General features: G+C 32.6%; 1 protein-coding gene across 1 annotated transcript in view; it reads left to right on the top strand.

The window, feature by feature from the left end:
• LOC106134989 (allatotropins-like) overlaps nucleotides 1–24,036 on the top strand; it is a 38,821-nt gene extending 14,785 nt beyond the window's left edge. Inside the window, exons 2-8 of the mRNA XM_013335149.2 lie at nucleotides 13,772–13,957; nucleotides 15,855–15,974; nucleotides 17,349–17,459; nucleotides 17,881–17,973; nucleotides 20,872–20,959; nucleotides 21,934–22,021; nucleotides 23,947–24,036. Coding sequence (XP_013190603.2) covers nucleotides 13,774–13,957; nucleotides 15,855–15,974; nucleotides 17,349–17,459; nucleotides 17,881–17,973; nucleotides 20,872–20,959; nucleotides 21,934–22,021; nucleotides 23,947–23,991 — 729 coding nt within the window. The 5' untranslated portion in view covers nucleotides 13,772–13,773 and the 3' untranslated portion in view covers nucleotides 23,992–24,036. The remainder of the gene's footprint in view (nucleotides 1–13,771; nucleotides 13,958–15,854; nucleotides 15,975–17,348; nucleotides 17,460–17,880; nucleotides 17,974–20,871; nucleotides 20,960–21,933; nucleotides 22,022–23,946) is intronic.
• Nucleotides 24,037–24,284: the final 248 nt, after the last annotated feature.

Here is a 24,284-nt window from a genome sequence, read left to right as displayed (position 1 = left end):
TTTTCGAAACTGTTGGCTCTGTATCTCTCTAGTAAGGGATGAAAGCGAGGCAAATGTATGTGTGTTTATACCGACAGATTACAACAACTTACGCGTACGTACATCCATTATTTTGAAATTTGTTGTACTTCCAAGTCTTTAACAACATACATACGATTTTATTCTTAACGGGGTAGACAGAGCCTACAATCTCGAAAAGACTGCAAGGCCACGTTCCACGTATGGCTTAATGATAGAATTGAGATTCAGATAGTGACAGTTTTTATTTTTAGTTTGAGTTTAAAACATACTTAGTATTAGGTACACATTTCCATATATCATTAACGACAAGGTTTAGATCCGGGCACCTCATGTATGAAATGACACTTCTGTATTCTCCTTCTTGTTTTGTGCAATGAAAGCCTACGCAAACAGCTAATTTACGTAATTTCAGATTTATTTGGGAATCTATTGAATTTACATAAGCTTAGATTTGGTTTAATCTTACTAAATGCCTGAAGGGTTATTTGTTAATGCGTTTATACAATGTTCAAATTCAACTAGTATCAGATTACTGTCACATGAATTACTATGTCAAAAGTTTTTACATACGTACATATAACCTAATCTTTATATGGGGGTAGACAGAGCCCACAATCTCGAAAAGACTAGAATGCCACGTTCAGCTGTAGGGCGTAATGATGGAATCGAGATTTAGATAGTGACAGGTTGCTAACCCATCGCCTTAAAGAAGAATCCCAAGTTTAAAGCCTTTTCTTTAGTCGACTTTTTCGACATCCTAGACAGTCCTATTCTAAAATGTCTGGAACCTCACGAGCTCTTCGAACTATTTATTCAGTCATATTTTTTGTACCTGATCTATAACAATCGGCGCTATGTTCAAAGTACATTAAAACCTATATATGTTTTACATTACTAAGGAACAAATGAAACTAATGGCCCAATACCATTTATGACCAAAATACCCTACACTCAACTTAATTAAGTTAATTTTTTATTTAATTATTCCATATTGACGAAGCGATATCAGTATTATACCTTAATGTTATTGAAGTTAATTAGTTTAAATGCGACGGAAATGTCTCCGTTTAATGTAAAATTTTATATTTATGTAATAAAAAGCATGTTGCTGATATATAGTATCGTTGAGTTAGTATCTCGTAACACAAGTATCAAAGAACACTTCGAGGCTAACGCAATCAGTGTAATTTGTCCCGTATATATTTATATTTATTTATTTATTTTATTTAATACCTATTGTCCATTCAATATAAAACAACAAACAATATTCGGATTGGTTGTTGTAAACTGATCGAGATACGGGTAAAAATGAACATTTGTTGTCATATTTTTTTTAAGCCAGATTTTCTTTTCCAATCACTTTATATTTTATTTACTCAATACATTCAGTATTGAGTAAATATCCAGGCATATTCCTGACTTATTTACATTAAACGTTAGTGCTGAAAATCAGTGAAATATGAAGATTTTAACAGATCTGCATCAAAACACCGATTTCTAAAACATATTAAACACTTTCATTCTTTTTTCAATTTTTAAAAACATACATATATATGTATATACTCACGTCTATATCCCTTGTCTTGAAAATACTGATAGGCCACGTTCAGCTGTTTGGCTTACTGATAGAATTGAGATTCATATAAATTGACAGGTTGCTGGTCCATAAAAAAATAGTTAACATTAAAAACCGCTTCGTGTATTTTAGGTTAACTAATCGATATAATTCATGCGAGATCACTATCTGCAATTAGAAATGTATACTTCAATACAATTCGAATGAAAATGGAACAAACACTAACGCGTGTTGTGTACACAGTAATCTGTTCTGTGATTGCAACAACCGCATTGTTAATCAAATAAGTATGTATATGTCACTATACCTGGTATTCGCAATACTGGATACTTTACTGAATAGTCAAGTTTCGTATTAAATAGCTGATATGCTGTTTGTCTTCTCGTGCAGATTGTAAAAGACAATTAAGCGAAAGACTTTAAAAAAGTTGGGATTTTCCTTTTTAGGCGAGTCGAAAAGTCACGATGTCTGTCACGATTTAAATCGATCATTCCATGCCAAATGTGGCTTTTCACCGTCTACCCGCTAAAGTATAAAGACATATATAATAAGCTATGATTATTTAATTCGTCTCTGATATTGTAACGAAATTTGGAAGAATAATTTGTAAACGTTGGCAGTGAAGCATTAGACAAAGGTCCAGTATTAGTTTAAGCCTCTTTTCGGGTAACTATCAAGACTGTTTCTTATCAACGACGTTAAGAAATATTTTTATCCGTATTACCACCGCCTACAGAGCTTAATTTTAAAAGGTTAATTTCGTAGGCAATTTTTCAATTGTTCCACATTTTTGTTGTAAAGAATAAGACCGAAGTAGAAATATTTAACTTGTGTTTTTTCAGGTCAATAGTTACTGTTTAAATTTTAGTAACATAATCTATCACTTGGAATGAAGATTTTCAAAGTTCAGTGTTATAAATAAGTACTACAATCGTGTCGGTCGATAAACTAACTGATAGTGGTTAAGTTTTACAATTACAATTATAAAAGAATAAAGAACGATCGAAGATCACAGAAACTTGTCATCACAGAAATAAAAAAGTGTTATATTCCCGACTTAAAAATGTTTTTTTAGTATTTATTTACATATATAAAATGATAATGCGTCATCTAGATTGCTTGGACGCGAACCACAATCTATCAATTAGTAAACGCTTAAGATAAACAAAATGTAACAACTAGTTCTAATTTCTCATTGGCCATCACTCATACTCGTATCCCCAAAACTCCAAAGGCTATCCATCAAAGTCATATTACTGCGTTTCACTTACTAACTTGTTATGTGATTATATTAGGCCATTCAAGCTTTCAGATTGTTGTGGGCGTGTACAATAGTATCGCTAATTTGAGTGGAATAAACATTACTTGTACGGCTAGTTAACATCTATGGAAAATAAAAAAAAATATCTAAGATGTTAACATTACATACAGATAGGTTGACAGAACCAACAATCTTGAAAAAACTGAAAGGCCATGATCAAGGCTGTTTGGCTTAACAATAGAATTGTGATTTAAATAGTGACAGGTTGCTAACCCATCGCCTAACAGAAGAAACCCAAGTTTAAAAACCTATCCCATCCATGGGAAAGAGATGGAGTGGATCTATTATTTTTCTATTCGTTCCGGGAACCACGGCACGAATAGAAAGTTAATGTAATGCTAATGTCAAATTATTTATATTTGCACACTTAAATAAGGCTACAAAAAAGATACGCCGTACATTTTATACATTTTATGACATACATGGGGAAATATAACCCTAATTATAATTTTAACTTAGCCTTTCAGTTCGTATTTCTGCTCGTCTGACAACTATTTTGACCGTTATACCGTTTTTAATCTAAAATTTGTTTGTTTCGGAGGAACATAAGGTAAAGTAGAAAAAAAGGGACAAAAGGATATAAAATAAAATTATCAGAAGAAAAGAGTCAGTCTGCTAAGAAGATGTGAGTCCTATAAAGATAAAAGAATATTATAATATAATTGCAATAAATTAAAAAGATAAATTACATAACACGCTATTACTATAACTTTGTTTTAGAATGTAAATTACTCGTACATTGAACTCCTTACTTACCTGATATTAGATCTTATTACTACCCACCGCCATACTATACACTAATTTTAGGCTCACCTTCACTAAATGCAATATCTTATCATAGAACGTTATTAACCAATAGGCTGGGATAACTGATTTGATAATTACTATCAAAGGTAAATTATAGCTTCGCAGGATCTTATTATCAGTGAAACTACATATATACACTCATGATCATACATCTGTCGATGGTCTTGGTTGCATCCTGGAGAGGAATCCTGGGTAATATTACAGTTTGGACCTAAGAGAAACCAGGTGTATGAGGCGAAAGAAGTATGCTGAGATCGTGGCAAATGGATCAGTCTCTACCTACCTCTCTAGGTGTGGTTATATGTATGTATGTAAGCTATATGTTTCTGCCTGCTCTGTTCACATTTACCTCTCACTTCAGAGAGAGGGAGGGAAGATAAAATTTATGATTGCTCTCGTGAATAATTCTGCAAGTCAGTCAGGTTATTATACGTCTGTACTGCTGTACGTCTGCTACTGCTGCCTTACCTCTCTGACCCTGTAAATAAAGTATACTAATCATGGTTGTCATCACTTGGTATAAGTGTTCATTCTTTAAGTCGCCAGTTTTGGACTTTCCTGGGAGATCCATCGCAGATATGGAATAGGCAAGACATTGAAAAAAGGGTTTATAAAGAACTTAATAAAATAGGCGTACCCGAGCTCCCGAGCTGGAGAAAATCAGGACATAATGTTATATTTATACTTATAAGCTGAAATTCTATTCAGTATCGTGATCAAGTAATTAAAAGATACGGTAGTTATAGTTACAAACAAAACTCTCTTGGGAATAATTCACACGGTAATATACATATTTAGGCCCGACCGCTTCTTCTAATTGCGATTATTTTTCACTTAGCTTATTTCTTTAGGGTATGATGCAATATTAACAGTTGGTAACTTTACAAGTACTTATTTACACGAGAGGTCACATCCCAGTGTAAGGAACTTTTTCTCATACAAAATCTGCCCTACTACTAGAATGATAACTTATAAGAATACCTAAAAAAGCTGTCTATAACTGTTATAATGTCCGTTGGTGTATCCCAATGGTTAATCAAGGGACAGATCTCAATAGCTGCAGCCTTCTCACTTTAGAATATGATATGATATTATGATATGTTTTTGTTTGATATAAAATGTCCTGCTTATTCTTTATAATACTCATTTGAACGCAAACAGTACTGAAGGAATTTATGTGATTTTTACCACTTAGAGTGCTGTTGATAAATTCCATCATAAATTCAAATCCATTCATTCCAATCTTTATCAGTTCATATCATACTTCATATGATATCATACTTTGCCAGCTGAGGCGTAGGAAATTGCATTCAAGTAAATTGATTAATTTGTAAATTATAATTTTAGTTTGTAATCATCTTTTTCTTTCTTTTTTATAAGTAGTAGTTTAAGTTCTTTTTTATAAGTTAGCTTTAGTTTTAATTTGAGTTCATTTTAACATTCAAGTAAAGTATTTTATTTCAAATCATGTGGCTAAACGTGGCCTTTCAGTCTTTCAAGACTGTTGGATCTGTCTACCTTGCAAGAGACGTGACTATATGTATGTTGATTCAACTTAATCTATGGCTCATTGAAATGTATAATTTTATTACTTAGCGACGACAATTTCCTCAAAGTAGCCACCAATAAGTATTTATTAATAACAAAAAGTCTGAAATTGTATTCTATAATTTAATTAACATCCACGAATATCCACTGAATTTCAATAACCCTTCCATTGGCGACTAAAATATTACATTACGGTTATGGCTATTTTACTGCCCACAGAGTCCTAACGGTCGAACCTATGGTTGAGCCTTTGCTCTGTGTTTGGCTCTGGTAGATAAAATCAAAATTGATTCAATAGGATTAACAGGGTTTTATGGTTATAGAGGTAACTCATCCTCGGAACAGTTATTTAAAGAACGTAAAAATAAAACGAATCTTGTGAAATACTTGTATTTAACTAAGTGATTGAACACTAGGATCACTCAACTTTCACTCATGGATGTCGTAAAAGGCGACTAGTGACTAAGGGATAGGCTTATAAACTTGGGATTCTTCTTTTAGACGACGGGCTAGCAACCTATCACTTTATATGAATCTCAATTCTATCAGTAAGCCAAACAGCTGAACGTGGGCATTCAGTCTTTTCAAGACTATTGGCTCTGTCTACCCCGCAAGGACTATAGACGTGATTATGTGTATGTGTGAGTATTGAAACAGCTAGATGCAACCGGTCATCGTCTGTATTCAGTAAACAATTCCGCCTGCAGGCGTACAGTCAACAAGCAGAATAATAATTCAGTTCGCAACGCTATCGCCTGATATAGATTTACTAGAATGCGCCCACCTTAAATTATAAATCCTGTTAATTTCCAAACTTTTAGTATATTTCTAGAAAAACAAGGAATCTAAGGTAAGGTAGACAGAGCCAACAGTCTTGAAAATACTGATAGGCCACGTTCAGTTCTTTTTTCTATTGGTGCCGGGGGAAAAGACTGTAGATTATAAAATGAAAAAAATTAACTGAGAAGATTTATAAAGGGTGTCGATAACTGTACTGGTCGGGACTTTGATACGCTGTTTCCGAATGTGAGACGCGAACTCGCTAACAAGAGCCGGTTAGTATTATCGCACAAAATGGATGTTAAAGCTGGAGTAATTATGTCTAGAATTGATTTTGATCGCCCAATTTATCGAATACAAAACTATAGAGAAATTTATCTTGTTAGGCTTTATCACATGTGGATATGTTTCGAATCTCTTTTCCAAGATTTGTATGTACTATTGTTGGACAAAAAATCGGTTAAAAATACGTCAAACTTGATGTTAGTGGTAACAAATAGCGCGCAAAATTTTGCATAATTATTTCCGTCTAAACGTCACTAATTTTGTTTTTACATCAATAAATTAAACCAAAGATAAAGAATAAAAATTATGTAAGTTATCTCCATTTTTGTCTTCGGTTTTAAGATGTTTGACTTAACATGTACCTACAACAACACTCAATAATTTCCAACGGTTTACGGTATGTTAGTTAATACAATCTCTATACTAAATGCACTGTCGTAGCTGCTTCGTAGCACTGCTACGATAATGCTACGAAAATATCGCGATGTCGTAGCGGCGCTACGATGGTGCTAAGCTTACGAACTTAATAGCTAGGTAAAACTCCTTGCACATGCTGCGTGTAAATTACCAGTTTTTTTTCTAAAAATGTATCAAGGTTAATGTAAAAGATACTCGATTCATTTATGTTTGAGTTGGGTATGTTTATCTACGAGTATATTTATAAAGTCTCCGAACCGGTTTCACACGAGTAGTAATTATAAAAATAATACTTCCTCTTGAATCACTTTATTTCTTAACATACAGACATTGGAACAGACGCGAAATAGACTTTGAGACAAATAAATCTACGCATTTTTACTTATTTCACTAAGATATAGATGAACTTCGTATTTATAATATTCGTATAATTAAATAAACTTAAAGAAACCCTTGGATAAAATTTGAAAAGGTACCAGGTGTCCAATAACTTAGTATCAAGTATCAAAGGAAGCGTTTCAGAAGGAAATAGTAAAATTTAAATCGTTTGTTTAATTAAATACATACCTTTGTGACTAGATTTACATTGCAATAAACATGAGACACGGGTCATACTGCTAACTGCAATGAATTGGAATAATTTTTCGTAAAAGCTGAACTTTTTAATCATACGTTAAATAATTACTTTTTCTCCTATAGGCATAGCCGACAATTTCGCAAAGATTTTTTTTTCACAATATTTTCATCAAAAACTGGCTTATGTGAACAGGTAAGTTCCATCTTAAACTTTCTGATGCGAATCGGGGGTGGACAATGATCCTGAATTAGGTAAGTCAAGTTTTTAACACGAAGTTACTCATATTGTCTGTCCTCCGCAATCGTTGTAGGGGGAACCTACCTCATATGGAAACATGATTACACATCCAATTTCTTGAATGTGCAGGTTTCCTCCCGACGTGTCTCGCACATTGTAAGGTTATCTCTCAAATAAATAAATAAATATATATGGGACAAATTACGCAGATTGAGTTAGCCTCGAAGTAAGTTCGAGAATTGTGTTACGAGATAAGAGATTAATAAAGTGATGAACCGATTTTGATTAAAAATACAAGTTCCATATAAACTTTATGCCGTCTTCTTATAATTTTCATTAAGGAAAAAACATGTTAACAAATTTATTGACACGAGTAATAATTAATTCCAGGAATAATTAAATTTGCCCCCGCCTTGCTCTCAAAGCGAAGAAGAAAAGAGGCCATGCTAATGATTCTGTAGAATATATAGAAATATAACGATTTAAAAATTTGTCAGTTGATGTAAGTCCCGTTTGCGTCTTCATCCTAAATAACGATTTATGATACGTTATTAAAAAAAATCTATTTTTAATGTCAACAAATTAATTACAAAACATAGCTAGCCCCACAATAAGTTCAAAACTAATGTATGCGATTAAAGCCATTACTCCAAGAGAATAAATAGATAACAAAATTTACTGTATCTGTGCAATTCTTTTACTAAGTACTTATTTCCGTCATAAACCCGTATGGGTTCATTTGTATAAATGAACCCTGCCTTCGAGTCTTTTTGAGACTGTTGTTGTCTATGTCTACTCCGTAAGATATAAAAATAAATAAAAACACTTAATTCTATAGCAAAATCATTCATTCCTAAGCCTACATTATAGAGACTTATCATAACAAAACATAACATATAATGACGTCTATATCCCCTGCGGGGTAGACAGAGCCGACAGTCAACAAAAGACTCTTTCAATAACTTATAACCACTAGTTTTGCACATACCTAAGTCAAACTTACCAAACTAAGACTACACAAACGTAGCTTGTAGAAGTGTCAGAAATAGGAAATGCCCCGTCTTTGGAAACGTCACTCAAATATTCAAAGGGTGCTGTGTGCATTCACTGCAGTCTCTGAGTAAACAATTCATCTTCATTTCACACTTTGCTGTGAGTGAGACGTACAGTGGGGGCCAGATAAACTTGACCACATGTCTAAGCACCTGCTAAATGAGTTAGGCTCATCTGTCGCCATTTTACATAAAACTAATGTTCTCTTTAGATCACGCACATAGCTACTTGAACGCTTGAAACCCCTAGGCTTTCAATCCGGTTTTTCACATGTTTTCTTCATAGGTACATACAAAAAATCATGTCTCTATCCCTTACGGGGTAGACAGCAGCAATCTCGGAAGGACTGGAAGACCACATTCAGCTGTATAGCTTAATAATGGAATTGAAATAACATTAGTGATGAAAGACAATTGTAATGATGTTAAACTTAAACAAACAATAATGATTATCCCATTCTTTGTTTGGTTATCACTCTTATTAAGATGTTATCGCTAAAACTGTTGAAAAATATAAATCGAATACAAAGTATGTATATTGTACTTTAATATAGTTTATATTTAGATAATAGCCAGTATTTATTATAAAATAACTACGAAATTCTAAATCCTTCTGTTAATTTTCCATAAAAGAATAACATACAACTAAAGTGAATCCTTTCGTTACAAATGGCCATTCATATTAAAAGCTAAGCACTGTTATAATATTAATATTTCGGTACAATATCTACACGTTGGCTGTCAATGTCCGTCGGTCTGTCCATCCATTTATAGTTCTGTTTACCATGCGTTGTCAGGTACAGGTTCCAATGACGATGATATAAACTGTTACAGGAACAGTCATGTGTTTAGGCAAAACTAATTTTTATTTGAATACATATATTACGTAACCATTATGGTGTAGAGAGAGCTAACAGTTTTTAAAAATTGGGGCCGCGTTCGATTACAAGATAGCGAGTTAAAAATAGTCAAGAAAGTTGCCAGCGTTTTGACATGAATGAAACTCAAATAATCATCATCAGGAAAAATCCTGGAACTAAGAACTTCGTTAGTAAGTTCTTAGTATGACCTGTATGATATATCCGCGATTATCTCACGTTTCGCTGATCCGATTTTGATGCGGTTTTCATGAATGTGTTTGTTATACTAAGGAAAAGGATAAAAACATTTATCTGACTTCAAAAAAGGAGGATATCGATTGGCGGTTCTCTTTTTACAAAAGTTATTTTCTGCTTGTAAGCACGCAAAAATCATATCACATTACATTTTCTCTACTTATTTACTTTCGAGACTTATAGGTAATTTTGAAATAAAAAAATCAGATATCTAGTTTATTTGGGAATGTATAAGTAGTAACTTTATTTTCCAGGTATTCAGCGAACAAACAATATTAAACAAATCTCCATACCATTTTGTTAAAAATAAACATTAATATCAATCGCGCGTTCCAAAATGGCGTTTCATTATTTAGAGTCATTGCACCGTTATTTTATACGTCTGGCTTACCAAATTTTACATTTATCTATTTAGAAGCGGTGAAATAAAAAATCATTCATAGATAAAAAAGAATTGAGTAAAAAGGATAGAGTTAGCAAGAACTATGTATAACGTGTATTTACACGTGACGCCAAGATACGGGAAGGCAGTTATTTATATACCCACAAAGTTAATAATATAATTAAGATGAAACTAAAAGTAAATTCTCGAACTTTTAATAAGTATCACCAGTCATTTAAGAAATTACCTAAACTACTTATGGAATTCTTCACATCAATTAAAATTTTCAGGTAATCGTAGCCACGCCTTCTATTCAAAGACTATCCTTCAAATAACTTTATATCAATACCTACCTAATTTATCTAATCCTTTGTCAATGGATATGGGTGACACCATTGTGAAGCCATTGTATAAAAGTTCAACTTCTGCCATTATTTTGCTACGTTCTTCACCTAGTTCTATTTTAGTTTAACAAAGTACACATTAAAAGCTATTTTTGAAATAATAAGATACATGTATAAATATATACATATAATCACGTCTATATCCCTTACGGAGTAGACAGAGCCAACAGTTTTCAAAAGACTGATAGGTCACGTTCAACTGCTTATGATAGAATTCTAATAGTGACAGGTAGCCATGCTAGCCCATCGCCTAAAATAAAAATCCCAAGCTATAAGCCTATCCCTTAGTCGCCTCTTACGAAATCCATGGGATTGGTGCCGGGAACCACACGGCAAAATTTAGCATTACGCGAGACACAAACGAGATATACATATGCTACCAAATTAATTTAACCTTAAATTGTTATTAAGATTATTCCGGGTTTATGGCAAGATGAATTTTATACAAATTTTAAAAGAATTATTTTTGGGATAAGTAATAATAACTTTTATCCCACGTAGCTTAACATTGATTTTAAGTAGGTCAAGCAAAATACACAGTTCCTTTATGAAATTATTTCTCTGACACATCCTGAAACAAAGCTCACTCAAAAGGTCTTAATCGTCTTTTTAAGTTTAACTTTTAAAAGTTCAAAGAGCAGTCATCACAAAGGGTTATCCTTAAAATTCGGGAAATTCACAAAGTAAAGAAAAACACGGCGTTTTAACACTGTTACTTTATGAAGTTTGGGGGAATGGACTTGACAGGAATATGATCGGCTTGTTTAAGATTAACAATTCAAAATAAAATACCATCGAGCCGTGTGGTTTCCGGCACTTATTAAAATAACCACTGCATAGGGATATGCTTATAAACTTGGAATTCCTTTTGAAGGCTATGGGCTAGCTAACCTGTCACTATTTGAATCTCAATTCTATCATACAGCTGAATGTGGCCGTTCAGTCTTTTTAAGACTGATGGCTCTGTCTACCCCGCAAGGGATAATGACGTGATTAAATGTATGTATATATGTACTATACAAGAATAAGGTAACATAGACACCTGGATAGCCACAAACTTTTCACTTAGTAGCGAGTGCAACATAATGGACACTGTTTTACGGTGCGTTAATGCTCACAATATATGTACGTCTAAGTTTAGTTGTCGCCCCTTTGTGCTAATAGCCTCTTCGCAGACTTACTTTATAACTCGGTCGTACTACGTTTATTGCTGAAGATACTCATACATCAACTATGTGACAAAATTGTGTCTTACACGTGTATGGTTTTATATTGTTACTAGAGTATACCGCGGCTTTACCTACGTGAAACGAAAAATTACCCTTATATATCTATTCTTGCGACAATTTCGGGAAATCGTCTCTTTGTGAACCCCAAAAACTCATTAATATGTACCAAATATAAAATTTCTAGATCCAGCGGTTCTGGCTGTGCATTAATAAGACAGCGTCGTCCTTTTTTATTTTGAACCACAGCGTTTCACTCCCAATACACCTACGTCGATAACATTGAAGCGCCTCGGAAAACATCAACAGTAAATGATGGAGCGATCCTAATCTGCTTTTTAGAAAATCGCGCTTTCACATATACATGCATACATATATACATAACGTCAGGAATTACTGAAAAGCCAGAGCGAACAAAACGAGTCTGAAAAAGACTTAAAGCCTACGTTCAGCTGAAGTTTTAGCAATGGAATTAAGATTTAAAAGTGACAGGTTTGTAACCGATCGCCTAAAAGCAGAACCAAGTTTATTGGTCTATACATACATACAAACATAAAATCACGCCTCTTTCCCGGAGGGGTAGGCAGAGACTACCTCTTTCCAGTTGCCACGATCTCTGCATACTTCCTTCGCTTCATCCACATTTATAACTCTCTTCTTATTGGTCTATACTGAAATTAATCCTTGGAACATAACTATGGCTTTCCAAACAGTCGGGTAAAACTGGAACTGTTGAACCCACGCTCAACCTGGGACGTACGTGACGAGAACTAATGTAATTAAATAAGTATTAGTTGTAATTTTGATTTGTGTGTTTATGTTCTTGATGCCATTTATTTTCATTTAACGAGTGTATTCTTTTTATTGTGATAATTACAATTCTTTTGTTTGTACCTAAATAATAACCTCAAGAAATTCTATACCAAATTTGATGATATTTTGACATAACCGACAAAATTCAGAAAAAAATGGCTGCTTTACTTTCGGAATTTACGTGGACAGGTGAAAGTGATTATTAAGAAGTAACTAAATATGTCATCGACTTATAATAGGTAAATAATTATGACTGTGACTATAATATTGGTTCAACTAACGCACATCCAAAATTTTGTTGTAAGGATTGTTTAAGGATTTCTTGGGAAGAATAAAATAAAAAAATATCCCAAAATGCGTCGGTAAAAAAAAAATTCAACAAATTTAGGGATGTCACGGAAGAAAAAGTTTTGTGCACTAAAAATATATTATTCTATTTACTGTAGTATTACGTGCAACTGCAATTGCAGTTTGTTACAAAACAGACCGGCAGTGAAGCCCTAACCGTTAATCTTGGTTATATCCGGGAAATCCCATTACTATAGGTACTCGATTATTTTTATTTACACCAAACGTACTTACTCACTGTTGAGAAACTCAATGTAATCCTTTACGCGTCGGTAAGACTAATATAGGATAGTCGTATTGTTTTTTCTTTGTAAATTCCATTGTTAGTGCTGTTATGTTTAATTGTTATATTATGTTCATTCATCATAGGAAAAATATAGATATTATTATTTTTATGTAGAATTAAATAGTAAGTAGTAGTTTAATAGTATTAAATTCTCTTAAATAAGAGAAATATTATTCCACAAATATAGGATAGTTTTTAGTTTTATTTGTTGATGCCGATGTATAAATTATAATTAAATAAATACATGTAGGTATGTGCATACATAAAGTCATGCCTCTATTCCTTGCGGGGTAGGCAGAGCTAACGGTCTTGAAAGACTTACAGGCCACGTTCAGCTGTTTGGCTTAATGATAGAATTGAGATTCAAATAGTAACAAGTTGCTAGCCCATCGCCTAAAAACAGAATCCCAAGTTTATAAGCCTATCCCTTATTTACAATATATTATAGTTCCACGAGGGCAGTTCTTTTTTTTAATTTGAAAGGCTTTATAATCATCTTGGCGCAGCGTGAACAAAACTTGAAATCATGAAAGATCGGTATTGTATTTTTTTTTCATCCCAATATTTTTGTTCTAGCCATGAACATCTCAATGCAACTAGCTGTCGTCATCGCGGCCGCGTGTCTTTGCCTAGCGGAGGGCGCGCCCGACATCAGGATTGTGCGCGGGAAGCAACAACGGCCGACCCGCGGCTTTAAAAACGTAGAGATGATGACCGCTAGGGGGTTCGGGAAGCGGGACAGACCATCGACAAGGGCCGAACGTGAGTTTCTTTTTTTTTTTTGAGGCACTTTTTTTTTGGCAAAGGCACGGTTTGTTATGTCTGATCACAATTTAAACTTCACTTAGTTAGTATGTAGGTGACTTTGATGAGTAATTTAGGTGATTGGTAAGCAAGTAGCGCTTGGAATTAATTAATTAATAATTTTAATTATTATAGATATAAAAGAAAATATTTGCCCAACAATGTTTGAGGTTAAACGAAATTTTCTGTATACGATAAAAAAAAAGTTTTACCACAGAATATTAAATTTATGAAGCAGAACTATCGAAATATTTCTAAAATTTATCTTAACTTGTGATTCTTTTTATCAAAAATCTTATTACGTAGGTATAATACTAAAATAGACTTTTCACACTCAACCTAAGAAATTAATGCATTACTACTTATTAGATAAATGTAACAATAACATAAATCTGAAGTAATCACAGAAATTATGTAGGAACACGGAACTACAAAAGAAAGCAACAAGTTGTTACCACATTGTTGCTGGCTTTCCCTTAATGGACACTCTAATTACTTACAATTATTTAAGCCGTTTAATCGAACATATTGTTGAGCAAAGGAAAAAAGAAAAAGTTAAATCTGGGACAGAAAAGTATTTCCAACTCCTTATTGAAGAAACTAGTATTTGTTAAAATGTTTCAGTATGAGCTGATGATGACCGTTAATTTTTATTTATCAAATTGGGTAAAACATTAAAGATTGGATTTCTATTTAAGCTGAGCTTGTAGTTACAATAAGAAAGTGAGCGTAGTCATTTATAAATGAACCATGTCAACTTTAGGCGAACAATTGATATAGTTAATGAAAAATGAGTATACCTACTTAAAGTTTTGAAAGACAACATGGTTTATTAGTTTTATTATCCGTACTGAGGGAGCTAGTCATAAGTGCTTTCCCGTGAAAAGTGGTGTTAAACCAACATCGATCTTGCTCACACTTTCAGATGAAGCTAATGGTCCGAAAAATTCGACATGAATTTCAAAATTTTCCTTACTTCTTTCAAATTGATTTTTTATTAGAGGAAAGTTTGTGCGAGTAACTCCTAAGTTTCGCGATCACATCTTAATTTACAAGCCTATTGATTTGTTTCATCTTAAGTAATTAAATTATAATTAACTTAGATCATTGTGCCTATTTTTTTTCTGTGATCTACTAGCATTTTTTTTTTCAATTAGTAATTAGAGATTTATTCAATCATCCGGAAAAAATACAGATATTGTTATGGAATCATCGGTATTGAGGCCATGGTATACAGTACCAACGACGTGAACTGATCAACTTTCCAAAAACACTTAATAAAATATTGTCACAGCTTTACTTAAATAACTTGAAGCCGAATATTGGAAACATTTATTTTACACACTGGTGTTGAAAAGTTAACTGAATGGATTTGTTCTTTTGTTAACTGAAATTGAATTTAACAACTGCGAATTGATAGAAATCTTTATCCGATTATGACAGAAATGTTATAGTTTTTCATCAGCTCATATTTTGACATTGTTTTGAATGTAATATATCATCCTCATTTTATCCTTATTTTGTATTGCATTACAATATAAAAAGTTAGTAAAATAATGATAATTCTTGGATTTATTTTTTGAGTGAATTAATAAAAATATGGGACTAAAAACAAAACAGTTTCAAAAACAAACCTTTGGTGTCCTAAAGTAACACATAAGTCTTTTTATTTTAATTTAAGAAAGTAGAACCTACGATATGATAGAAATACAGTGTCTTATGACCATAATCTTCAATATTTTATTGAAGATTATGGTCCAAAACATCATTACTATTTAAACATTGAAGAATCCTTATCATTTAAATGTTCCTGGCATGTAGGTAAGTCTAAACATTAATTACAAAATTGTCAAAGGTGACGTAGAAAACCAATCTTCATCGGATCGGTCGAGTCGTGGCGTGCCCACGTTCAAAAGCCCAACAGTGGGCATCGCAAGGGATTTTGGGAAAAGAACTATGGACCAGGATGGTGAAGGTGACGTAACATTCTGGCCAGACACCATATTGGCCAGAAAGCAGTGTTTGAAAGCGGAATACCCGATTGTGATGAAACCTATTTACAAATGGTTTTAAGTTTTCCATTTATAAAGAGTTTTAAAGAGAACTCTCTTTTAAGGGACAGTGTAACATAGTTGTTGATGAATTGTATGTATAATGTGTAAGATAATTAAAAATGTACAGCGTATTTACATCTTTGTGATTTTCATGAATCATTTTAAGGTACCGAAACTGTATTGTAAAGAGTAAAGACGCTGTACATAAATTGATTATTTTCAACCGACTTCAGAAGGGAAGGAGGTTTAACTTCGATTCTGCATGGATTGGAGGACTAAATTAAGACAATTCTACACAAGATTTTGCTAGAAATGACAAGTGGCAAAATCGATTACTATTGTATTGTGTAAAAACCCTATAGACGGGTAATTAAATATGTGTCTAAAAATATTTATTTCGTATTTCTATTGATTGAACTGTTCTGTTATACGATGAAAAAATAAAATACAGAAATAATCAATTGAAATCGAAAGAAGTACGAAATAAATTATTCATATTTTAAATTAATTATTCGAACTAGCAAACCACGATTACAAATAATTACATTCATTATTACCTGACCTTATTATCGATAATTCGGTACACCGCAATAGCACCAAATTGAAAATGAAAGCTAAATTTAAATTAATACAAATTCAATATTAGAGGGCGGTAATGTGATATTTTTTAGTAACACATATGTAATTGCTTCAGGCATTAAAACAATATTTTTTATAGATGCCAAAATGTGGTTGTTGTTTAAAAAATACCTTACATGGTTTGCGTTATTTATTCTTAATGCCACACAGGACGTTATGTTTTCACGTAAACACATAAGTACTTTACACACAGACCTTTGCCTTTTCAAACATAATGTTTAATCTTAGAAAATGAAAGAATTTAAAAAAAATCCTTTTTTTCGTTCTTTTATTTTCTAGGTGGTAACGTTTGTAAGTCATCCATACTAAAATTGTAAATGTAAAAATCTGTTTGTTTGTGCGTCTTTCAAGTCAAAACTACTAAACCGTTCTCTATTAAATTTGCAAACATATAATTTGGAATACCGTGAAGAACAAAGGGTACAAGATAGTAGGTAAATAATTTTTAAAGCCGGAGCGTCACAAATCGTGTGTTTCAAACAGTTTCACCAGAGTATGCCTGGTTACTTGATCTTACACCAACTTCATGATCAAGATTTAAAATTAAAAATAGGAGGAAGAAGGCAACAGACCATTATTTTTTTACTTCCATCTTGCAATAGCATGCACTTTATTCCTGAAAAGGCACCGGTCTTTACAACACATTTATCCAACAGATCAATACAACCAATACACATCACCAGAACAAAGAAAGTTTAACCCGAAATCCTCACTTCTGGTGGCACCGGATTTCGGGAAAAGGTCCAACGACGACAACCCTGATGAAGGTAACTTCATTGTCGGCGGCAGCTGCTTTCTGAAGCTTTTAAGGGCTTTTATGAGCTTATTAACTTGGGATTTCAATCATAAATCAATTAAATAAATAACCTGGAAAAAGCATAAGTTTGAAGACTACTACTAAATAATGAATATGTAACAAATATTGCTTTCACATCTCTGTTAAAGTATTCGACATTCAATGATGTGAGTACGTGCTTGCTAAAAATAAATGAAATTGTAAAATTTTATACTTATTTTTCTTTTAATTAGGGGTACTATTTTTTATGCTAGACGCAGATACTTTTAAGTACATAATTTTTTACTAATTTTTTTTTCAATTCAGCGCTTTCTTTTTTTTTAATTAACTAAGCTATCACATGTCGTCTTGTCGCTTTGATTTTTTTTAAATATCTTTTAAAATTCGAACAGAAGAGCAAGTTAGGGTGACCAGAGGAGGCTTCAAGTCCAACAAAATCCTCATTGCGAGGGGTTTCGGTAAACGAAATGACTTTCTTGACGAAGGTAACGATAAGAAGATAATCTCACACCAAATAGTCGAAAATACTTCTTCTGTCAACATAATACTATTTTCGGAAACTACTTCGTAATATATAGATGTTTGTGTAAAGGATGATCAAATAAAAGCCACAGGGACCGGCGATATTGGGCCTTCGAGCACACGCTTCACAAATATACTAAACTGTACACAGTATACTAAACACACATTATTATACAGAATTTTGTACGCATTCCCAAAACGCTACCGCTTGTGCGATTAAATCTTTTTAAGCATCACGCTAAATTATTTAGTGGCCGGTGCGAGAATAAACGTAAGATGGACAAGTTGAAACAAAACGCCATGCCTTATTTATTTAATAAAAAATAAACTATGTATTTTCTAGATTTCCAAACTGCATCAGTAAAATTGTAAGCCTAACAAACATTTGCATCATTACAAAGTTACCTTTGCAGTTTTTATAATTGTACCAGTTTTAAGAAAAGTCTTGATAAGTGTTACGAGTATAAGTCTCGCTTTATAGGCAAATGTTGACTTGGATTAAAATATTTGACAAAGTGACTATTTTGCCTATGTATTAAAGTCGTAAAAATACAGCATCATAAACATACATATAATCAAGTATATATTATATTCCAATAGAAAATACTGAAAGTTTTTGATAGAATTGGGACACAGAGTAACAGGTTGCTAGCCCAACGCGTCAAAGAAAATACTAAATTTATAAGCCTTTCCATTAGTCGCCTTTTTTTGCAATAATAAATTATTATTATTGCAAAACAATTAAAGCAGCTATAAAAGGTCGTTAGCTCTCAACCTCGCGATTAACTTTCTAATGACCGTATTTACAGTTTTCATTGCATTATTATTTGTATAAAGTTGTATATTCCATTACAAAAGACATCAAAAGAAAGTCATCTTAATGCGATTTAGAAAATTCAATATTTTATGATTTTAAGTAAAAACCTGCTTAACCTTTATAGAATCTTATATACTCTGTCGGGGTTTTATTTCAATGGTTGAACTTTTTAATTAATTGTTATACAGATTTTTTCCAAATATTAGATTTTCTTATCTCTAAGTTATAATTATACTTCCATATCTTTCTACAATTCATGATGTGAGTGACCCTCTTATAAGCAACAATAATCGGCCACTTAAAGCGATTACATTCTAGATTCGAATAAGGGTCTCGGGAAAATTCAATCTGCAAATGTTTATAAGAACATTACTTTCTGTTACATTTTCTATGACACAGCTATTAGCAAATTGAATGAGGTCATAGGCCCAGTGCGTTTGCCATAACCGTTTACGGTTTAACATAATAAACGGTTGTTAACGACGAAAGTTAAACGATATGTCGATGTCATTTCATGCGTTTAGCGTTTTTATAGGGCTTTTTAACAAATTTAGAAGTTATCTAATTTATTGACGTGAAGTTATAATCTGAAATCTTGTTTAAAGTTATTTTGAGAGTTTATAATGAGCTTGATGGACCGGCTTCATGGTCCTGATTGGAAATGGCCTTTAAAAGAGATATTGCCGAATAATCTACTTATTATTGATTTATTTGACTTTTTAACAATAGCTCTTAAACTTAAAGCTTTTTTACCAGCAAAGGGAACTGGTGTTGTTTAAAATAAAACTGTGTATTTTTTCCAATAACTAGCCCAAAAAATTTGTAACAAATATTTACTATTAGGTGATTTTTGAAGTAGCCTACATAAATGATTTTATTTAAAGGTTATTATACATGATGCTGTATTTTTACTTCATTACTTTTTTAGACGACAAAAGGTAAGTTCAGTCTGCGCTGGATAATAAGTAATCCATTTTGCCGAAAGAATGAGGTGCTAAGTAAGACTATTGTCTCCTCAACATTACGGGAGGCGTTGTGTGGTCGCTTATCGTGTAAATGTGTCTTTTTGTTAAGGTTTGTGTTAATCAGTAAGAGCTTTCGGTGCTACGTGATATTTCTTGTTAATTTACAGATGATATTTAAGAAAATAATACCGATGCAGAATATTGACTTATCTTCTTCATATCTTTAAGTAAAAGGAAATAATATGTCCACTCACATATTTAATTGAAATTTTTTTTTTAGAATCACTTTATTTCAGCGAGTTTTTTTTTTATAAATTTCTAAGGTGTTAGACTGCTCTCTAAAACCTTTACTAAATCTCATCTCAAAATGTAAAGTTTCAATTAATTATAAAGTAACTTATGTACTCTATAGAGTTTAAAGGTTAACAGCAAAGAGTTTGAGTGACAACGTTATGTAAAGATAATAAAATAACAAAAGTAACGAACTATTATTTTAACTACAGTTTATTACATCTAACATTTGTAAATCTATCATGACATTTGTTGAGCCCTTTGCATTTTAAATTGACCTATTATTAATGCAAATGTTTTATGGATCACTAATAGATTCTAATCAAACAAAGGGTTTATATTGGAGAAAATATTATTAATTAATCTAGATATGCATTCATAAAAATAGAACAGACATTTCATTTTTCTGTTTGCCCTTTCCTAGGCTGAATCCTTGAACTCCGTTCGTGACCACTGTCCAAGCGAAAAAAAAAACTTTGATGATGATTTAATTTTAGGCTTACTAATTTTATAGGTAATTCACAATACCATCCAAACGAGGATATTACCTATCTTGAGAAACAATAATTGATGCAAAGCCGTGGTTGAATCGACTTTTACGCTAAAGCTTTGAATAATAAAATTAAATGTAACTAATTTAAATATTATTCAATAGCGACACCTTCTTAAATTTAACTTGTTATAAAGAGATAAATCGCCTTCAATCATGAAATAACATGTAGCAACCGAAATAACATTGAAGAAGCACTCGCCCTAGCAGTTTTTATAATAATTGTGTTTTTTTCCAGTGTACGGATTAGACAACTTTTGGGAAACATTGGAGGCTTCACCAGAAAGAGACGGCCTGGAGAGTAATGATGAAAACCGGTTGGAAAGGTAAGGTTTGATACTCCAACTATAATTTCGTTGTGAGTATAATTTTTATCGTATTTATCTTGCGTCAGCTTTAATGCGCAATATCCCTTTACCATGGGGTTTTCAGAGATTCCCTCCTACACTTCCTAAGGAAGTTACTTGCCAATAATTATTTACACGACCATTTGTTTCGTGTGAGCATGGGTTGATCAGATTTTATATCAAGGTTTAAATAAATGTGGTTTCGGTAATACATAAATTAGTGTGCATACGGTCCACTCCATGTACATAATTTTAATTGATGATGAAAGATAATACGGCAAAGTTATGACGATCTCAAGTCGACGATGGAAACGTATATATTGTTATAATGTTTCATCTAGACCTTTCTTAAAGTTTTCACCGCAAAATCGACGAAAAGTTTATCAAGACGACCTCATCGCCCTAACTGTGAGGATTCCCAGATAGCCCTCTGTGGCATGTCATGGATGATCGGCAAATTACAGTTTTTCAAAACTTTCCTTATTCACTGTCTCAGTAGACTATGAATTACAACTGCTTAAATAATTTTCTTTCAAAAAAATGGCAGACTCTTTGTCACTCTTTTGCCATTTGTAAGTAGAACTTTTTATCCTAAATTTGTATGTTTTTTTTTAAGATGAACACTTTTTTTTATATCACAAAGTAATGTACAACCTAACACATCGGGAGGAAACCGTCTGTAAACCTGACTTACCCAAGTAGGATCGTGGTCACAGGCAGGCCCTCTCTCTTTTAGGGAGAAAACTCAACTGGCACAAATTGAAATTGAATTAAATTCTGTTATTCCAGTGTCAAAGTTTCGTGAGAATCCATTTAGATTATATGCGTGAAAGAGTTACAAATAGACATATCCTTACAAACTTTTGCATTTATAATATAAGAAGAACAGAATGTAAAGTCGGCGTATTTAATTTCTTTAGTATTCTTGTTAACCAGCTCATTTCCTTCCCTAGCATCCCCCTGGACTGGTTCGTGAATGAAATGCTCAACAATCCGGACTTCACACGGTCTGTGGTCCGCAAATTCGTCGATCTTAATCAGGTAAGTTTTTTTGAGAAGGTTTCGGCTCAATATCTGTGCCAAATTATTTATTAAATGCAATCCAATTCTGCTTCTGAACTTTGTTTATTTATATATGTATTTTTAATACTTATATACATAAATATCCAAGTCTAGTCCTATTACAAAAAGATAATTTCTCATCATGCCTAACCGGAATTCGAACCCGGGACCTCCGGTGTCGAGTCACAGACAAGCGGACTACCACTACGCTTTATTTTAAGCTGGCGCTCGTTAGTCTGTGATTGAAACCGTTTTTTCGATATTGTGAGAAATTCTAGAAAAAAATAACTTTGTTTGACCTCAGATAATTGATTATATTCATAAACCAACAAAATCAGCTCGAGTGGGTTAGCCGTCAAAAATTTACAGACAGATAGACCTTGATGACTAGATAGATGATAGGTATTAGTTAAATATGGATATGAAAGTATACATAGCAAGGAAGTGTTATTCAATTATTCAGTCATCCAACTAAACCTAGATTTTCTCTTATGACTATCTACGCCAAATGGGGTAACAATGTCGTATAATATTGCAACCCTAGTTTCAATAGTTTAAATAATAATATTTTTTTTTCTTTTCTGCTAGAAAATTACCAGCAGAATTAATTCAGAATCGTTGGACATGTTACAATCCAATAAATTGCATTCGTTCGAGGTTTTGCTGAACTATTTGACGACTGCGGCTTTGTCTGATTAAATACCGAAACGTTTCGAGAGAAAACTTCAATGACCGCAGCACTGACAACACATTTGAAATGTATTCCCAGTTGTACAATAGTCGGATGAAATGATCGCTGAGCGTTTGAATGTTTGATTCAAATTGCTATTTGACTATGTAGAGATAAATTAGGTATTTTGCAGAGTTTTCATGCATGCCTGTGTATTTTATAAAAAAATATTTATATTTTTCACATGGATCGTTTATCACTCTCATGAAGTATTAGATGTTAATTTTTTTTTGTTCTTTTTTTTCATTAAATAATGTCGCTATTATAAAGAGTAAAGAAATATTAATAAAAGATTTTCCAGGAAGAATTCTACTTGTAAAATTTGTGCGTTCAGCGACAAATTTTAGTCGTGCTTTGTCGGTTAATTAGTTGGAATTTTAAAAGTTTACGATTTCCAATTGATAAAGATGTATAGAATGTCGAATTTGAGAAGAATGGATATCGAAACTTTTTCAAATAATACATTTCTGACGTCGATAAAGTTCGTTACATTGTTTAATTCTCTATTATTATCTATTATTAAATAGAGGTAAAGAACATAATTAAAGCTCGGAACAAACGTCAATAAATGACGTTTGAAGTCAATAACCGATACCTAATATTCTATTTTGAAAATAAATCAATTTCTTATTCTATTATTACGTAGCAAAAAAAAATTATAAACAAAAATTTATACCAAAAATATTACAAACAAATTCTACGAAGTATTTAGTCTCCGATATTATGAAGTAACATTCTGTCCCTCGACAGTAAGGCTTTTAAAAATAATTTAACAATTTCCGGACTAGCCGTAACACACTTATAAGCTTTTAAACGAATTATGGGAAATTATAACTTCATAATTATGTGCCATGTGGTTCCCGACGTTTAAAATAAGACCATCCTACTCCGCCATTTCCCCATGGATGACGTAAAGGCGAATAAGGGACTAGAGGCACTTCCATGCTGATCTAGTAACAAAGATAAAAGTTAAAGTCAGCCGAAAGGGTTATAAACTTGGGATTATTATTTTAGGCAATGGTCTAACAACCTGTCACTATTTAAATATTAATTCCATCATTACATCTGACCGTAGCCTTTCAGTTTTTTCCAGACTGTTGGCTCTATTTCTCTGTAAAAATATTTTATGTTTGCACACTTCATACCAAATTTTATTGGAATTATATTGTTTCAGGACGGACTGCTTACTTCAGACGAGCTCCTTAGAAACGTGGTCTAATTGTTTCACTACTCAAGTACCTATTATTTAATTACTGTATATTTTTATAAGTATTTAGGTGCTTTCATTTAATGATTTATCTTTGTAACGTTACGGTACTGTGATATGAAATAATGATGTCTTGATTGAAATAAACAAAAATAAATACATTTCAATGTAATCATTGTTATTAATATTATTTAGTTTATGGGAATTGTTACTCGGAACTGTCAATGTTGTAAATAACTTGCATATTGTCGATGATATTAAAATTGTCCATAGAGAAGATACTCTTTAAATTTAAATGTAGATTA

This window comes from Amyelois transitella, chromosome 11, assembly GCF_032362555.1.
Source record: "Amyelois transitella isolate CPQ chromosome 11, ilAmyTran1.1, whole genome shotgun sequence".
Classification (NCBI taxonomy): domain Eukaryota; kingdom Metazoa; phylum Arthropoda; class Insecta; order Lepidoptera; family Pyralidae; genus Amyelois; species Amyelois transitella.
The sequence above is the reverse complement of the archived record's forward strand: the minus strand, read 5'-3'. Positions and strand labels throughout refer to the sequence as shown.